Source organism: Corvus moneduloides, chromosome 16, assembly GCF_009650955.1.
Source record: "Corvus moneduloides isolate bCorMon1 chromosome 16, bCorMon1.pri, whole genome shotgun sequence".
NCBI classification, from domain to species: domain Eukaryota; kingdom Metazoa; phylum Chordata; class Aves; order Passeriformes; family Corvidae; genus Corvus; species Corvus moneduloides.
In genome coordinates this window covers 3,826,869-3,845,619 of record NC_045491.1, presented here as the reverse complement: position 1 = coordinate 3,845,619, position 18,751 = coordinate 3,826,869, and the positions used below count along the sequence as shown (strand labels likewise).

Below are 18,751 nucleotides of genomic sequence, written 5' to 3'. Positions count from 1 at the left end.
CACCTTTTTCAGCCACTGAATGACATCAGCATCCATTACCCTGCTCTAGAGCACCCTCATACTTTATCCTGTCCAGCCTCAGTAGCAAATAATCTTTCTTGCAAATAATCAAACTTAGTTTGAGCTGGAATTAATTGTGCTTCTGTGCCTCCAGAAAACCTTGGATGGAGGGTATTTTGTGTATTTAGGTTTTTCAGTTGCCAATAATTCTGAGAATGCATTTTTCTTACTAAAAATAATTTTTAAAAGTTCAGCCTTTTCATTTTATAGGGACAACATCCGTTCAAACTCATTCAAACTATTCTGGTAAAACTTTTTTATTTTTCTTTGGTAAAACCTTCTTATTTTTCTTAAAGCATGTATTGTATTGCAAAACTCTTGAGGGATCATCTAAAAATTTTACTAAACGGGGCCACAAAATGTTGTCAAGTGAAAGATCACAGAATCCTGGAATGGTCTGGGTTGGAAGGGATCTTAAAGACCATATAGATCCAAGCTCTCTGCCATGAGCAGGGACACCTTCCAGTAAACCAGATTGCTCAAAGCCCCATCTCAGGACTTCAGGCTCTATTCAAATGCTATTTAAAAAAATTTTGCAAAACATCTATCATTTTTATTTTAGTAACTGAGTCTGGCAGTCCTTTGCTGGACACTTTTGTACCATGGAAGTGAAATGCATTCTTTCATTCTACGCATCAGTGAATTTATTTGTTGTGCAACATATATGGTGGACTCATTATATAGAGTACTTATTTTGGCTGAATTGCTTGAGCTTTCACCCTGCCCCAAATGTTCTGCAGCTACCTCAAAATCAAGATAAATAATACTGGTGCTCTTTCAGTGCCTGTAAGTTTAATATTAGAATGTAAGTAAGGGCAGGCTTGGAAGGATGTAGCAGCTGGAGTTGTGATTCAATTGTGCACATCCAGTCTCTAGCTCAAATTGTTTGCAATGTTGTTGTTTGCAATGGGATCAGATCAAGTTTGAGCCAGCTGGTTCAGTAATGATGAGTCCTGAGTGTCTATGTGTTCTTTTCCAGAACATATTACCAACTCAGAAATTCATGCTTTAACTTCAGCAGCTTGATCATTTCTCTTCTTCTACTGAACAAAGCGGGTTTTTTTCAAATGCAGACCAAAGTTGTGGAAAGATACAAATATTACCAGTACAGAAATAAAATATTCTTCTTTGAACTTTCCAGTATATCCCTTCAGTTAATTTTGACAGCCTGCCTATAAAAATATATGCTGTATTTCTTCTGGAACATACTGTTCAAAACTGGGTGAAGCCTGGGAGAAGTAAGGGTTCAGCTGAGCTGCTGGTTGCATAAGGGAAAAAAGTCTCAGAGCATGGAGATTTTATTTTGTTCTTAAAAATACTCTTCAGATTATTAATTATTTTAAAATATTACTTTTAATCTTAGCTAAAGCTGGTCTTTTCTCCCTCATATCAGACTATATTAGAAGGATTTTGGGAGACTGTGTTCCTTCCCTGTTGCACATAGGGCTGTTTGCTCTCATATTCTAGCTGGATGCAAGTAGATTTTTCTCTAGGACCACATGTTCATTGTCCTAAACTTTAATGTAAGCTCTGACTTTATCAAGAATGATTCTATGAAAACATTTCTGTATTGCTAAAATTTACGCTCATAACTATTTGAGTTATTGTTTTGCATTTTTCAGCTTCTTCCCTCCTGTTTACCTTTTTTTTCTCATACTCAGTTGCAAAGTCTTTTCATTGTACAGAGAGATTTCCTTATGGCAGTATAACCAGCCATCCAGAAAATACTCAGGTTTTTTCCACGTGGACAGGGAGGAGAGCAGAGTACGTGTACTCACATCTCACAGATGGCAGCCAGGAGCTTTACCCAGGAGTGCTCACAGACTCACACACAGTCGTTCATCCTGTCAAGGTGTGCTCACTCTCAGATCCTGGATCTAACAGTGCAGGTTTTATTGTCTGAGACACGTGGGTATGGCTCTGCTCTAGCTGGATACCTTGCTGAGAGTATTGTGAAGCACCTTCCTGTCCTGCTCAACCTTTCCCCCTTGCTCAACCTTGTGGCGCCTCACAGGTGTGTTACTGGCATTCACTTGCCATCAGACCACTTTCCAGGTCCCAGCCAACTTTTACTGACTCGATTTTCTTTTAGGCACCTTTCACTCAGGACTCAGTAACTCAGGACTCAGAAACAATACAATATTTATTCTTTCATCTTTAAATATAAAAGGTATGGAAGCTGTAAATAAAGTAGAATCATTCGCACGTAATTCCCATGCTACAAAATATCCTCCTTACCCACAGTGCAGCTGAAACTCTGACTCTCTGAGCTGGGATAAACAGCTTGCATCTTCTGACATATTCTTTCAGTCTGTCAGCTTTTTCACTGATGTACAGCTCTTACAACTCATCTCTTCAAACTTCTTTCTGCAAGGCTGATCTTTGTGTTGTTTAATCTCTCTCTTCTCAGGTGCAAAACAAAACCTCTGATGCCGTCTGAGAATTCCTTTCACAAGTATGAAATTGGCTCTAGTTTTCAAAGAGATGATTCTTACCTACGTACTTCCTTTCTGACCACGTTCTATAACGATCTGTTTATATGTCGAGTTCTTTAATTATCCATCTGTTCCTGCTGGCAGCAGAAGAAAATTGAACGGGGGAACAGGCTGAGACAATGTAATGCAGACATCTTACCCATTGATTTTTACATCTTGTGGAAATGTTGGTCCTTACAGTCATAGTGGGACTGCAGATTGCCCTTCATTTGCATGCGATACAGTCATGGTCCATACCTTTCAGGATTTGGATGTCCAAGACTAGATCCATATCTCTGAATACGAGGTCTATATTATTATTATTCTTCCATTTCTGCACTTGGCTGTTGTGTTGTGGAACGTGTTCATCTTGATCAATCAGTTCCTGCTTTTCTCTCTTAGGCAGCCCATGCTGATTTACACCAGCTCCCCACACAAATCTGGACCCCATCAGGACAATCTTTCAAAGGATACAACTGCAAAAAAACCCTCTCAGTTCTTGTTAGCACCCGGGTTTCATACAAAGGCATAGATTTAAGCATCAAAATAGCTTTTCTCAGAACTCTTCAAGTTACTTGAGCCTTGCTCATCACAGCACTGTATTTTTATAACTTTGCAATCTAAGCTTACATCATTGTCCAAGTTTTAGTCTAATTTTGTGCTTTTCCTGTTTCTGTTCTCTCCACCTTTGTGAGAGGAAAAGATTAAGCCAAAGCCAAATGCCTAAGGTGGCTCCTGGCCAGATTTGGTGGCAGTAGGAATGTGCTCAAAGCAGGCATTTCCACCTTTGCACCTACATCTCAGCCTGCATCAGCTGCTGATCCTGCAGGGCTTCATCCAAACTCCTGCACCACAGCTGTTTTATTCTAATTCAGATTTTTTCCTCTTCTTGCACCATTTACCCATCAACTCTCATCTAAATGTACAATGCTTCTGTCTATCTTGTCTCTAGCAGAGCCTTGATTCCTATTAGGAACTGGGGCTTGGGTTTTGTTTGCTTTCTTAAAAGCACACTTGGTTCTACTGCTTTGGGCTGGCTTTTCTCTGTTTTCCAGTTAGTGTATTACTGAATGTGACTCTTCCAACGACTTCATACTTCTGAATGAACTCATCAGGAATGGCTTAAATCAATAATTGCTGTAAGTCTAAATGCAAAGTGGAAGCTGAGAGTACATTAACAAAAAGCTTTCATTCTTGCACAAGTTTTAATTAGCCATCCTGTTGATCTTTCCAGTTCAGTGCCTCACAAAAGACCCAAAGCTTTCCTTTATGGACCCGTGTTTCCATTAATTTGATTTCCTTTTTTTTTTGGCACAGGAATTCAGACAAAAACTTCATTGCTGCTGCTACTGGAATTACATACACCAGTTATATACCAATGCTATAGAAATAAGTAGTTTGTAGGTTAAGAAGTCAAAGGAGGAAGCACACCTGAGAAAATGCTCTGGCTGCAGATTTTGACCTTTGTTCAAAGTTGCTTTCTGCCACATTTTTGTTTGCAGCTTTGCTAGGGCATTGATACTACTGCAGAAGCACAGTTCTATGGCAACAGTACTCATCTTTCTACCTGACTTTGAAGCAATGCTGGCAGAAAAATAGATGATTTAAATATATATGTATATGTGAGAAGAACCCCAAACAGCCCCAGACCATGGATGTTTTCTCACAGATCACTATAAGTACTAGAACTGACCACCTTTTTTCTTCCAGTACTGCTAGCTGTAAAATAGGCCAAGTTTGGGTTCTAAAGAAGGAACTATTGCCCTTTTTTTGAAGAAGTAAAAAACCAAACCAAAACCCACAAGCTAAAAAGTGAAGTGGGTTGACAGTTGTTTAGAACAGATTACTGTGACCCACTTTGATGGGTCGTGGCTGTTTCTGGTATTTCAAGGTGATTGTTGGCACTGGTTTTTCTTCGGCACTTTTGTATGACTTTCAGTACTTCATCCTTGCATGGTTTATGAAAACAAAGTATAACTACCAAACTAGCACAGCTCTCACAGAACAACACTATTTCTGCAATGTTCATCACAAGCTCATTCTCTGTAGTTCCAATGCTCCTCTGTAGCTTCAGTGTTGTCCTGAAGAGAACCATGATGTTATAAAAGAGGCGACAAATAAATGCTGTCACGCCGATCACGTACACGGCGGCGTAAGTGCGGATGTGCTGCTGCAAGGCTGGAGCTCCAGCAGGTGCTTCTTTAGCCAAGAGAACAGTAAAACAGAGAATCTGAAGTAGTGATGGGATTCCAAACCCAAAGGTGAATTTAACAATCTCGTATTCAGGCCATGCAAATAGTGGGTCCAACTGGCAGCGTGCTTCCAGCTGATAATTATCGGTGCCAACCAGCACTGCCTCCGTCAGGGACAAACAGAAGGTATACGTGAGTACAAACCCGACACACAAGATGGGTCTTTGGGTGGCTTTGCAGAGAGCAGTCCCTGATGGAAATCTCTCCAGTAACAGTGTGAGAGATGTCAAAATGAAAACATACTGAGAATTGAAATAAGCAAAGTTGAAAAAAAAAGACAGGACACTACAGGCAAGGTGGGTTGCTGTTAAATAGTCTGGTCTAGTGATGACAGTAAATGAGAAAAAAATCATTATGATATTGCTGATGGTGAAGTGTAGAAGAAGTAAGTCCAAGCCTTGTCCTTTGTTCTGCAAATAATTCTTTATGAAAATGATCAAAATACATATGCCAGCTGTTAATCCTGTGGGTACAAAAAAGGCAATGTAACAGTGCATGAGTCTGGATATGATATTTTGAGAAGCTATGAAGGCTTCAATTTCTTCTTGGGATGTGAAAGGCTGGCTCTTGCTTGGGTAGCTGATCCACGTCATGTTGTGAGAAGTCATCCTTCTTTCCACACTGTGCTTATTTCCTGTTCAGTGGTGGTTGAACTGGAAAAGGAAGGTGAAACAAGTTTTAAAGTACAGTTTTAATGCCTTTTTTTTGCATTGAATATATTGTGTGCAGCCAGGCATATGAACCATTTGTTCAGAATAAATGCAGTAATTTCTTGGTGGGTTTTACACTCCTGTGTTATTACCCAAGTTAGCTTGAAATTATTTTTAGGCAGAGAAATCTGCCTTTTTATTTTTGATGTGGTTTCTGCTCTCACCACTCCCCCCTTTTCCTCACTTGATGCAGCTCAGTTTTGTAGACAGCCAGGATCCAGCACACTCATGTTGCCTGTGGAATATATGGAATATTGGGGGTGAGGAAGGAGCTGGCTGTGTTTAGGTGGAGCGTCTTTTCCTCTCCATCTCACCAAGAAAGGCCAAGGCAGTTTGCAGGGCAATCCAATGTGTGGGCAGCAGCTCCAGCCACAAAAAGCTCCACTGTCCTGTCACAAGGGTGGGAATTCTGTATCATTTGAACCCAGCTGCAGTCTCACACCACATACTGAGGAAAATGCTAAGATAATCACAATATGAGGCACAAGCCACATTCCTTTCTTTGTTTTAGTTTTGCTTCCTTTCTGTTCTGAAAAAAAGCCTTTCATAACTGCAGTCTGTACCGAGGAGCCCATATAAAATTAATGAGAGTGTTTAAGAACTGTTATGAACAAACTGCTTTTATACTAAAACATCTTTATACATTAATAACCCTGTCATTTCTTAGGTGTAGCTATTGCATAAAACGGCAAAAAATAATGCTGCTCTGCATGCTTGACTTAGAGAAAACGATTACTGGTGCATTATAAACCTGTTGATAAAGTTTTAGCAAGGACCATTTATTACAGCTGCATTATAAATTCCTGGAAATAGGGAATTTTGAGAGTTATATGGATAGGCTGTTAGCTGTAATGACTCTGTGATACGTAGATATAATGATTTTGCTACTGTATATATGCTTGGAGGCTCCTTTTTTTTTAAAGGCAAAAAGCTTTTATGAGAACATGATATGTACTCATGAAAAACTGTAATGGATATGGATATATACATTTTCCAGACCACCTAAAAGCATAATTAGCTCAATTTTCTAAGAGGACATTTCTGTGCACCTTGTACTGATTGACGCAGAAAATAGCACATCTTTTTAAGTTGCAAAGAATAAATATATTTAAACGTAAAATAATGAACCCACTATTCCTAATTAATTTGGAACGTCTGATTAAAATGTTCCTCAGTACTGGAAACAGTTAAACAAATGGGCATTTTTACAGTGTAGGGTGTTTTATGGGGAAAAAGAAAAATCTCTGTTCACAAAGATTCCAATTTTGTGTTAGACTTTGGTGTTTTTACTTTGTTCTGTTTTACATAAAGCTGGTCTGAACAAGCAGGCAAAGACAGGACCATGGAGTTCTCCTTACAGAAGTTTCTGTAAGTCATAGTGGTAAGAAGCTACATACTTAGTTGTACATAATGCCTCTTCCATAAAGGGATTCTAGTGATGTTAACTCTTAAAGTGAAAGTAATTTTAAACTGGTAAAAATTCATAGAGATGCATTAATGTTTTTAAGCAGTGCTCATTATAGATAAGTCAGTGTCTTAATGCTGTTTGACAGTTAATTTATGGTCGTTACCTCTGACACTACTTCACATTTCTGATATTTCTAATCTCTCCTCAAAATTGGAATTCTAATACTGGTTTTAATTAGAAAAGTTGACTTATCAAAGTGGCTTTGATTAAATGTGTATATAATCTTATATAATTATAATTTCATTTCTAGAAAAGCGTGGAGTTATGTTTTGATTCAGCAGTGTTCTTTGTCCCTTTTTAAAGACAGAGTTTCTTCCTTTCTAGAAAAGGTTATTTTCTGAGAGATTCCACTACAGGAAGGACTGATGCACCCAGGGAAAACATTTTGTGTTACAGGTGCTCTTGCAGGAGGGAAAGGTTGGCTGGTCAGACTCTATGTTCCAGCCTCTGAGCTGGGGTGCACCATGTAGGAAAGAACTGATGGGCAAAACAGGCAGAAGTTTCTGAAGCAAGTTAAAAGTCAATGAAATTTTGAAGCTTAAAAATAGTTTATTAAATATGAGCAATTCTTGTCTGTAAAACTTTAAATTTCACAATTCATTTCTTCTTAAATACTTGGGTGGAGTCTCAAGAATGAAGGAAACTGTAAATGGAGTTTTGATCTCCTGTTAGGAGAGAGATTTGAAGTGTAATCTGGTGAAGGATTGTGACCACTTGAGCATCTGAGAAAGTCTGTTATCATCCCACACTGTAGATTCAAGGTTAGGAAATATTTACATTTAAAGCTGTTCCACCAGAGCCTTCAGTGTTGCCTGCAAATTCCATCAGGCCTTTTGCAGGGCTGAGTATAAGAATTCAGTTTTGGCACTGTGAACATTTCCATTGTCTTCTCAACAACTTTTATGGGCCAACTATGTTCAGTGTCCTTGCAGGGAATCTCAAAATAATTTAGCAACATTCAGCTTTTCTGGTAACATCATTGCAAAGGAAACAGAGGGGTTTGGGGTTTCACAGGAAATCATATGGCTTTATATCAAATTACAGGAAAAAAAAAAAAGATGCCAAAACTTGAATAAATTTGCTCAGGACCTGGCCTTGGTACTGATACCGAGTTCAATTTTGACCACAGCAATGTATTTTAAATTTTATTTAAATACTCTTCGGGCTTTTAAGACAAAGTAAGGCTTAATGCAGCATATTCCAGTAACTGCAGCTTGCTGTGCAAGCCAGTGCATCATCTTGGTTTCTCTTCCTGTGCCCCCCTGCTTGCACATTGTGATGTGTTACTGGTAAACCAGCACGGTGTTTAGCAGAGGCTGAGGATGTGTTTTGCCCTCATTTGGTGTCAAGACAGATGCCTGAAACAGTTGCAGTTGTAACCACAGACACTAACATTTTTGTTAAATAATTAACACTGATGGCTTCCTCTCCTTCTAAATATTATTATCCTAACCTGAGTGTATGTCTTTTAAATTACCTCATCTGAGGAGGGAATTGAACTAAAAAATAATCTATTCAACCTAGAATTAATATGCTCACTTTGGGGAAATAACAGTGCAACTATAGGTTTATAATTATAATCAGTATAAGTATTAAAATTCTGAGCTAAGGAAAAATTTTTAGGTGTGCTGTTCTAAAGGGAATGTCCTGAAAATCACCTTAGGATTCCCACACAAACAAAATTTTACTGAAAGAGCAAGCTGTTTGCAGCTTTGCTGTGGCTAGTCAGTGTGAGTGTAATTCTTGTTTGAATTCAATAAAGTATTTATTACAGAAGACAAAATATCTCCTAGCAGTTTGTAGCTAATTCTGAAATATTTTCAGTTTGGCAAATAAGATTAAAATCAATGCGTAGTTATTAACTTTTCCCCCTTAAATTATTCCTAGAAGCTTAAAAGAATCACAGTGATAATGTCAGAGACTCTTTTCGGATTTGGTTCTGCTGTCTCACTGTTTAAAAGAGCAAAGGGCAATTTGGAGCTCAGATTGTGGTAGGAAAGGCTTGTGTGCAGGGGGTGCCATCAGACATGCCCAGCTCTTCCTACCAGCTGATACAAGTGCACTCTTCTCTCTAAAAGGGTCACACCTACCTGTATATTTCTGACTTCCTGACAATCTAATTTTTTTTTTTTTCAATATTTTGTCTCTTCATAATGACTTCAGTGAAATTTGAGGATACATAGCACTTTCCAAGATGCATTGCCCACCACCTCATGAAGTGGTTGCTTTAGCGTCTTTTGACTGGAATTATAGATTGGGCTCTGCCAGAACAGCCTGACTCCCTTGCAGCTGATTGATTGGGAATAGTCACAGATGGCACAACCTCTCTGCACGGTTGTTTACATCGGAATGGGTAGCTTTAGAGATTCCTGTGACTGTAAGATGCTCATCTATCATGTAAAGCAGCTCTAAGAAATTGTCTTTCCAGTTTGAAAACATTCCCAAAACATCAAGTTCATGCTTAGAATAACAATGGGATGAAGGAGCTCATAGCTTTTGCTGTAGTAATATTAATGTTTGCAAGTTTTTATAGACTTCTGGAAATACTAATTTAATTTAATTTAAAATAAAAATATATGCTCCGTGGGAGCAGCAGAGGGTGGTTTATTTCTCACGTGTTTTATTTCAGAGTATTCACGCAGCTGGCCACATTTTCTTTTTCAAAATACTTGGAGCTTCCATCATAAAAAAAATTAGGGAATTTATTATGTCATTTTCCTCTGCTGTTAGAAGATCTGGTATTCCCTCAGTTCTTGCCTGGTTCTTGGATTTACTGCTGGGACATAGTTTTTTTTTCAAAATGCACGTAATGTTTATGCTCTGCTGTGGTGTGGGTGGAGGGGGTGACGACAGCAGACCAGTCCTTTACTCTTTCAGTGGTGTTTGTAGCTTACAGTGCAAACACCTCAAGACCTGAATTTTTTTTTTTCTCTCACAACGTAGTGTGACATAAACTGGCTTTGTTATTTCCACTTAAGTCACCGGTAACTATGGCAGGAGCCAGGTCTGTTTCTGTTTGTTTTACGATTAGTCAGTGAGGGAAATTTGCAATATGCTACTTGCATTATCTTTCCCTGTGTTGTCATGCTCCAGTATTTTGTCTCTTTATCCCAGGTCCCCCTTACTTTAACTGGCCATCAGTCATATTCCAAATCCTTCCTTAACTTCATGTGGCCTCACTTTTTCCTTGGATTTTTTTTTTCCTCTTTCTATCCCTGTTTCCCTCCTATAATTCAGCAGTTAAAGCAAATATGTTAGATTTTAATTTCTGAAGCATGGTGAATACATTCCACTTCACTTCCAACACAGTGAGCACAGTGTTCAGAAAGCAGTTTAAAAACAGCAAGTTGTGAAAGGAGTTTCAGTACTGAGGGGACCCAGTCCCTAAGATTTCATTGGGTTTGGGTTCCTCATCCCCACTTTGATGTTTAACTGCTGCAAAAGGAGAGCTTGGTTTCAAGGAGACTTGTGTTTATTTAAAGTCTAGAAGGAAAAGCTCCTAAACCAGGGGAGTTTCTCCCTGGCAGCCAGAACTCTTCCTCTGTAAAAGGTTTGGTAGGGCAGTCTTTCTGCATTCTGTCACCAGCCTTTAGAAGGAAAATATTCTTTCATCCAGTCATAAAGCAATACATGTAACATTGCTTGTGAAACTGTGCTCTTGGTGGGCATGTCCTGCATCGACTTGAGAAAAACACATGATCCAGGGGGTGAAGATGTCCTTTCTGTTCACACTACGCCTGCCAAGTTAAAAGATGGAGGCAGCTTGCATTATGTAAGAGACTGAAATGTGAAATACTGTATTCTTCTTTCTTGTAAGATCACAATTCCTACTCTTGGGCAAGTATTTGAAGTTGTAAAGACTTAAGAAATCCTACCCTTAACTTACGGAAAAGTACCAGTTCCTGAGAAACCGAAAGCTTTTGGTTTTACTTTTCTAGAATATAAAGGAACTAACAGTAACTTAAACATAATCTCCAAGCAGCATCACTGACGTGTTTCCTGTCCTTTACAATTCCTGTAGTGGGGTTAAGATTATCTGACAATGTCCATCCTTTAAAAGACTGGTTTTAGGCAATGGTCGGAGTCGTTTGTCCAGACCACTGAACAGTATTTCATCATCCAGCTCCCATTGGTTCAACGGGAGTGAAGTACTGACTGGAAAACAGTCTTCACATTTTCTCTACTTAATGCCCAGCTTTAGCACAAATTTCAGCTTTATTACACATTTCAGCTGAGGACCTTTCCCAGATACAGTATTTCAGTTTGTGTAGTTCAAACTGTGTTGTTAAAGAAGGGAAAATGAAAAGTTTTTCATTACGACCTCAGCTTCACTATTTGAGCCTCTTGAACAAAACATTGCATATTCAAAATAATATAAAGCACTTACCTTTTCAAGGAAATGTTCCACAGAAAAAACAGGCTGAGCCTTTCACTGTGAAATGTCAGTTGAAATACAATTACTGTTTGGAGCTTATAGAGCTTTCTGTTTCTCTAGAAAGCAGAGTGTGTATATTACAATAACTTCTTCAGCTGCTGTACATCACAGTGAAAAATCCGGGTGCTTGCTGACTGAAAAAACATGCAGTTCTGTAAGGGGAACAGGAACTTGGTTGAAGTCATTCAAACCATACACGTTGCATGTTTAGCAAACCTATGGTTTCATCATCATGTGACTTTAAAGTTCAGATTCTCCTCTGCAGTGAGATATTTTAGAACAGAAAAGTAGTGTTTGTCCCTGCCATTTCTAAGTATGTGAGGCCATCCAGTGGATTTTTTTTTTTCCTGTTCGTGAAGTAATCCTACTCTCACTGGCCAGCCTTTGCAATTGCATTTTTTCCCAGTGCGCTGTTTGAAGTGCTAGAGGTCTAGAAAAGGAAAAGCCTGTGGAATAAATACCACACCACGCCCTTTGCTTAATACAACAAGAACTCAACACAAAGCAGAGCATGTCAAAGCATTAAGATCCCTGCTTAAAAATAGGTGTATTTCTACTTTTCCGAGGGCTTTTGGAACACTCCTTTTATTGTATACATGCAATAAATTATTTTTCCAGATGCTCTGCAATGCCCATGAGGTGTTAAAAGACAAGATTTTGAGTATGGAGGATGTTTCAGGTCTGGCTCAGGATGACCATGTTGAATAGTGTTATTAAAGCCTCGGATATAAATAAGCAAGAAAGGCTTGGCTCATGATTTTTTTTAGTGCAGCCCGTCTGTCTGGGATGTATCAGTAGCATCATGTTTTCTCTTACCAGCACATGGGGAAGGGCATTTCTGTTGTAATCTTCTAGTAACCTGCAATGGCGTTCGTGGGTTGAGAGGGTAATTTGTGACCAGTGTATCAGCACTCTGTTTTCATAGCTTCCTACTTGTTGTACTTTAACAAGGGTCACTAAAAACACATGGAAACTGCCAAAACACTTCAAAAAAATGAAATGAGACAAATGTATATGAGTCTAGATTTCAAAATTGAAGTTGTGGGTTACTTGGAGAAGATATTTTAGCACTTGGTCTACATTTCCACCTGCAGGTTAGCACTACTGCTCCTGAATGCTTTCTTGAGACTAGAGGTAAACTAGATGGAGGGTCTTGGGTTGCAGCTGTAGCTCAGAGACATTTTGATTTTCAGGATGAAGGTTCATGTTCTTTGTGAAGGAACTGTCCTCCAGAACAGCTCTTCAGTAGTTCAGGGGCTCTGTGAAATGTGCTTTCCAACGGCCTTTATTCAGAATACTGTAATTCACACAGAGCCTTTGGTTTTGATTATCTTATGTAGCAGTTTGTTGGACTGGGTAGGTTGTTTTTTGTTTCCCTTTTATTTGCAGTAGCTCCTCCAAAACCTTGGGGACAGTGGCAGTGTAGTGCAGGTGTTTTGTATGTTGCATTTCCCTGTGAGCTGTACCCTAATCCAGGCTCATTCTGTTGATGCTAAGTTCTCATAGTTAAGAATGGTAAAGAAAAAATGTGTATTGTTGTTACGTGCAAATCAGGTGACTCTTCCCTTTTTCTGTTGGTTTTTCAGTAAAGATGCAAATTTCAAGTGTCACCTTATTCTTTCTAGGACTGAGGGCTGTACAGAGAGCACACCAAACCATGCAGGCATAGTGAAATGATTGTTTTTGAAATTACAGAAAAATTTCAGGAAGGTTTTGGTCATCAACTTAACTTTTGAGCTTCCAGAATGGATCACTTGTGCACTTGAGGCAATGCTGAACAGTTGCAGCATGGTTTTGTTGCTGTATTTTCCACTGAAGTGCTTTGAATAGGTCCTTTATTGATAACTCTGGGCCCTGCTGGGGGCAGAGGGGGGGAACTAATATTATTTATTGGCTGTGAGCCAGGAGCAAACTGCTGAGGGTTTATATCTTGTTGAATTTGCCTTGGGTGGGTGTACACACAAGGCTATTTGGCTGTGCCCTTGGTGTTTATTAGTAAAAGAAAGGCAAATCAATGACTGCACCAATTCAAGGAATATTCAAACCACTCTTTACAAAGGTTTTAGTGACTCTGAGTTAATGAGCAGTCGGGGAGCAAGGAGTAACTCCGGTGCAGATAAGCCCTGACACAGCAGTGTTGAGGCCACATTTCCTGTTATTCAGTAACCTCGGGTGTGACAATGCATGGGCTGGGTAAGCAGAGCTCCAAGGGAACTTATCTGCTGATGAGAAGATGGTATAAATAGAATCAGAAAAGTAAAAAGAGAGAAGCTATTTCTTACACTTCCCATCTTTAAAAAGAAAAAGTAATCGAAGAGAAAGCTCCCATCTTCAAAGTTGCATTCACATTTATAGACATTAGCTCATACTTTGTCTGAAACTTCTATTAAACTTCATTATTCAGTGGTATTTAGGGAGCAAGAACATGTTTCCTACTTGGAATCAGGTGCAAGTAGCACAGCACTGTTTCAGAACTGTACACAGATTGAGAGACTCGCACATCAGAAAGCATCACGTTTATGTTTGGCTACTGAGAAATTCATTCTTCCAAGATGATGGAATAAATTGAAAGCCAGAGGAGAAATAGAGGTTAGAAAATCAAAGTTTCCCAACTCTGTATTCTTTATTCTGTTTAGACCTTGCTGATTCCCATCTCGATAGCTGCAATTCTGTCTCATCTACAGAAACAAAAACAATTTTTGAGGTATGTTAAGAGCTCCCAGGTGGAGCTTTGGCAGCAGCTTGCTGTTACTGTCACAGTTAATGCATTAGTAAAAGAAAAGCAAAAATACTGCCGTTGTGTGACCAGCTGCATCTTTCCTTAGAAAAAAACAATAAACCAGTTTGTTTAATTTGCTTAAATGATCACAGGGTACAAGTCATATGAGGATAGTGGCAAGCAGACCAGTGCTCAGTTGTATAAGGGTTTCATAAAGCTGCAGAAAATGGTTAAGTGATTGTGTTTGGGATGATGCATAATGTCATAATTATTTTTATCAGTGATTTATGGATTTATTATTTTTTGGTGAAATTTCTTTTCATGTATTAGTTTACTTGCTCTCAGTGGAAAAGGTGGGTGTATGATAGTGATTTTCAGGATAGGATGGAGGCAGGAAAGGTGAAGTTACAGAAGTGAAATAGTTGTGAGATGCTGTGCCAATATTTCAGGATTGGCTGATAACATGTACAGCCACTAACCACCTACAGTGTGCTGTGGTGGGCAAAACTCGGGTTTATTTTTGAACACAACTGTTCATGTGGCAAAATAAATATCTCCAGTACTGGGTGACAGATGTTGCCATAAAGAAAGCAGATGTGAATGATTTTTTTTTTTTTAACCAACACCAATAATTTCTCTTAATTGACCCATATTACTGATGTGTTTAGCAGAGCACAGATCCCTGACAGGAGGTTTAATTTGAAATGAAGGCTCTTTCTTTCCTATCCATGTGTGCCAGATGACAGAACCTTCTCCATCTTTTCTAACAAACACCGTTCAGTGCTTCTGGCTTGTGAGATGCTGCAACCCTGGAGATTTCAGTCTTTTTATTCTCTGGCTTCAGGCATATCCATCCTGTGAAGTATTATGGAGATGGTGATCCTGTCTTGCTCACCTTCCTTCTGAATCATGGTGATCAGTTGTTCAGCAAAGAGCTGCAACGCTCAGTTGAGCATTAGAGCATTTGTTTGCTTGGTGCAACATCAAACAGCCACAGGGTGATCGAGGATCCTGGGACCAGAGGCTGTATCAATCTGCAGTTAGTCCAAGGACTGGGCTGGATTCTGTGGGGTACTGATTATTGTTAGGGAGCTAATCCTGCATGAGAAGCCCGAAGTTTCTTTTCAGACCACACTGTTGCCTTCTTCTTTCAATTAACGTATCTTTTCTTGCCTTTTGGATGTAAGGTTACTAAGAAAACCACCCCTGTGTGGAATGATAGGATTGTTTTGGAATATTAAATGACTGTTATTGCCTATACCCCAGTGTATGATGATGAAAAGCAGTTGCATTGTTACTGGAATTTTGAATCGTGCAATACACTGCAATTTTGTTTCAAAGATGTTTTTCATCAACTGTCATGTATTTCCACCTTAATTTTTCTCCTATTGTTGTTGTGTAAGAAATAACTTGAGTGTGGGATATAAGCCACTGTGCTAGTCAAAGATTGCTATTTGGCTGAGCTTAAATATTGGAAGCTTTTCTTTGTGGCATTTTAAGACATTAAAGCCACTTATATTAATGCAATACCTCAAAAGTCCTGGGGGAAAAAACCCCTAATTTTTGAGAGGGGCAGCTCTTCTAAGGCTTGTGTTATATTGATGCACAGTTGCCAGTCACTCTGTAAAACTGTTCTTGTGAAAGGCCTTGCTGTTAATTTTACCTGTGTTTAGTCTTACTTGACAGCAAGCAAATTTGTGTCCTTGATTAAAACACTGTAGAACATCAGGCCTTTGATATTAAAAAGGATACCCCTCCCCCAAAAAACTCAAACCACCAAACCCCAAAACATGAGGGAAGTTGTACAGAGAACCAAGAATTGCTAGTTGGAAGAAAGTTAAAGAAATTTTGTGTATAGATTCATTTTAGAATTAAAAAACCTCGCATGGCTTTATTGTATTATATTCCCTGCATGTTTGGTTTAGGAAGGGGTTTTTTAAGTGTGGTTTTTAAAATGGAATTCAGATGCTTCTGCTTATTTATAAGGTACACTGAGCTATGTGAAATTGTAAAATTTGATAGTCTTGCTCTCTCTACTTGGATGGGGTTAAGAAAGCCCAGGCTGGTGATGTTTATCCATAAGCACTGGTTATTAATGATTACCTGCACCTCAGAGGCCAGTTGTAAATCAGCATTTCTTCCTTTTCTCCTAGAACAGCCATGCTGGCTGCTGTGTAATTGCTGCCTTCACATCTCAGGGTTCCTTGCCTGTGGTTCACTATTAGTGATTTTATTATTGGCTTATTGGAGCACTGTTTGTAGTGTGAGTTGTTTTACTAACCAGTATTTTATTATTATTACTATACAGTAATGTTTCTATCAATCACAAAATAAATTCCTCAATACGGGTAAATCATCTGTGTAACTCAGCTACAAGAGCTCAAAAATTGCCTGTATTTCAAAATAACATTCTACTAAAGGGTGGAAAAAAGCTTTTTCTAACGGCAAGTTTTAATAAGAGAGCTGGTCTCTGCATAGCAGTGCAGGTGCTGGAATGATTATTTAACTGCACATAGGCTGGACCTGAAAAATTTCAGACTTCTCTCTTAATTAAGAAATCTATTTCATTGTGAACTAGTGAGACCATACTTAATTAGAAAGAATTACAATACTCCCGAGCTGAATGGGAATGGCACCTCCTTTGGTCTTTGAGCATCTTGTCAACCACAACGACCAGTAACAGATGTTTCATGAAACAATACAAGAAACATGTGCTTTTTAATAAATATTTCTTCCTTGTGAATAGTCAGACCTAGTAGCCTGGTTAAATATCCTTCTCTTAGGTTCAAAACTAAAATTAACCATTGTTGAGATTTGTTTCTTGCAACAGAATTGTCTCTTACCTGCCTCTCCCTCACAGCAGCAGTTGGCTGTACAAGTTGAGGTTAATGTTATTTCCTCCAAATACTTGTAGCAATACCCTCACTGCTTGCAGACAGCACCAGCTGTACAAATCTGTGTTTAACAGAAACTGGGACTGAGTTGTTGTGGTTTTTTTAGCCTAAAGATGAATTTAAATCTAACTAATTTTACTGATCTTACTGCTTTTGGGAACTGCAAGAGCATTCTGCCAGTGACCACCAGATGGAGTTTCTAAAACAGCTTTGATAAACCAATACCAGAATTCGTTTCAAAATGATCTTTTAAAGGTTTTGGACATAAGAAACAGTGCAGAAATTCTACCGACTGCAAGATAAATTCTAGCTTAAGTTTACAGATTTTGGGGGACTAAAATTAGGCTTTTCAATTCACTTTGTAATTAGTAATTGTACCGGGTTTGCATGGCAAGGTTTGGATAGCAGAGGCAGGGAAGAAGGTACAGGGGTGGCTTCTGTGGGAAGCTGCCAGAAACTTCTCCATGTCCAACAGATCCAATTCCAGCTGACCCCAAGATGGACCTGCCACTGGCCAAGGCTGAGCCCATCAGTGCCACTGGCAGCACCTCTGGGATAATGTATTTAAGAAGAGGGGGAAAAGCGTGCAAGTACTTTTTAAACTAGATTAAATGGATTCACTTCTGGTTATAAATCTTGCTTTAAAGAACTTTTGATAGAAAGGGGTTTTTTTAAAAATATATTTTTATACTTAATTAATAAGCACTCTAATGAGAATCTGGTGCTTTAAAGTGTTTTACTGTCATGATTTGTAATTGTACGGAAATTCTGCCTGCTGCAGACTGTGAATATTTTTGACAATTCTTGCGGATGTAATTAAAGGTGCCAGTTCTTTAGAAGGAAGGAATATAAGGAAATCACATGGATTTTCAAGGTAAGGGAAAGACTTGGTGGGAAGAAAGCAGGATGACAAAGGAGATAATAGATCTGCTCTCCTGATGGAAAAAGCATGTAGTCAGCATATGTCAAAGTGTTTTGATATATAATGGAAAACTAAAGGAAATTCATCAGAGGAAACATTTCACACTTCAGATTTGTTGCCATGGCAGTCTGCACAGCTGGGTTTGTACCATTAGATTGCTTTCACTTGGAAAAGGTATTGCACGAGATACTCAAGAAATACACAAGGTTTTTGCTTATTAAGAAACAACATAAATTAATCTAGGAGCAGATGTTTCAGATCTATCAGCGTGTTGAGCACTTCACAGCTGCAGAAACTTAGGCAAGAATCAATTCCTCTCCGAGTCCCCAGCAAACAGTGGAACTGAGAGTGGCACTTGGGCGGGTTCTGCTTTTCTTACCAGTCCCATGCTGCTGCAGTGAAGCTCATGAGGTCTCCAGCCTAGACACTGGGCTGCTTTCATTTTTATTAAGCAGTGATAAATAGGGCATTACCTGTGCACATACCCACAGCACAAAAAAAAATTTAATTCAGTCTTAGTTTTAAACAAGGAAAAAAAATGGTGTAACTTCCTTCTGAGGCTTGTGGTAGCAGTGTCGAATTTTCTTTGCAACCTTGGGGCCTATTCTCCTGTTATGCAGTAGTTGGATGAGTATTTTCTGTGACTGTTCCAAAATGTGGTTGACTTCTGAAATCTCGGTATTGACAGATAATGGCAGATTCAGGTGCTGTGTCAGCCTGGTTTGTACTGGTGTAAACATCTTGACTTCGTTGTACCTAATCAACCCTTTTTCCGTGCATTTATGTAGTTGTTCACCCTTCAAAAACCTGTGGGCTT

At 39.0% G+C, this 18,751-nt stretch overlaps 1 protein-coding gene across 1 annotated transcript; it reads right to left on the bottom strand.

The window, feature by feature from the left end:
• Positions 1–2,185: 2,185 nt before the first annotated feature.
• LOC116452133 lies at positions 2,186–11,724 on the bottom strand. The gene is made up of 2 exons (XM_032126308.1): positions 11,352–11,724; positions 2,186–5,439 (listed from the first exon to the last, which is right to left on the bottom strand). The coding sequence occupies exon 2, from the start codon at positions 5,392–5,394 to the stop codon at positions 4,378–4,380; it is 1,017 nt and encodes a 338-aa protein (XP_031982199.1). The 5' UTR covers positions 5,395–5,439; positions 11,352–11,724; the 3' UTR covers positions 2,186–4,377.
• Positions 11,725–18,751: the final 7,027 nt, after the last annotated feature.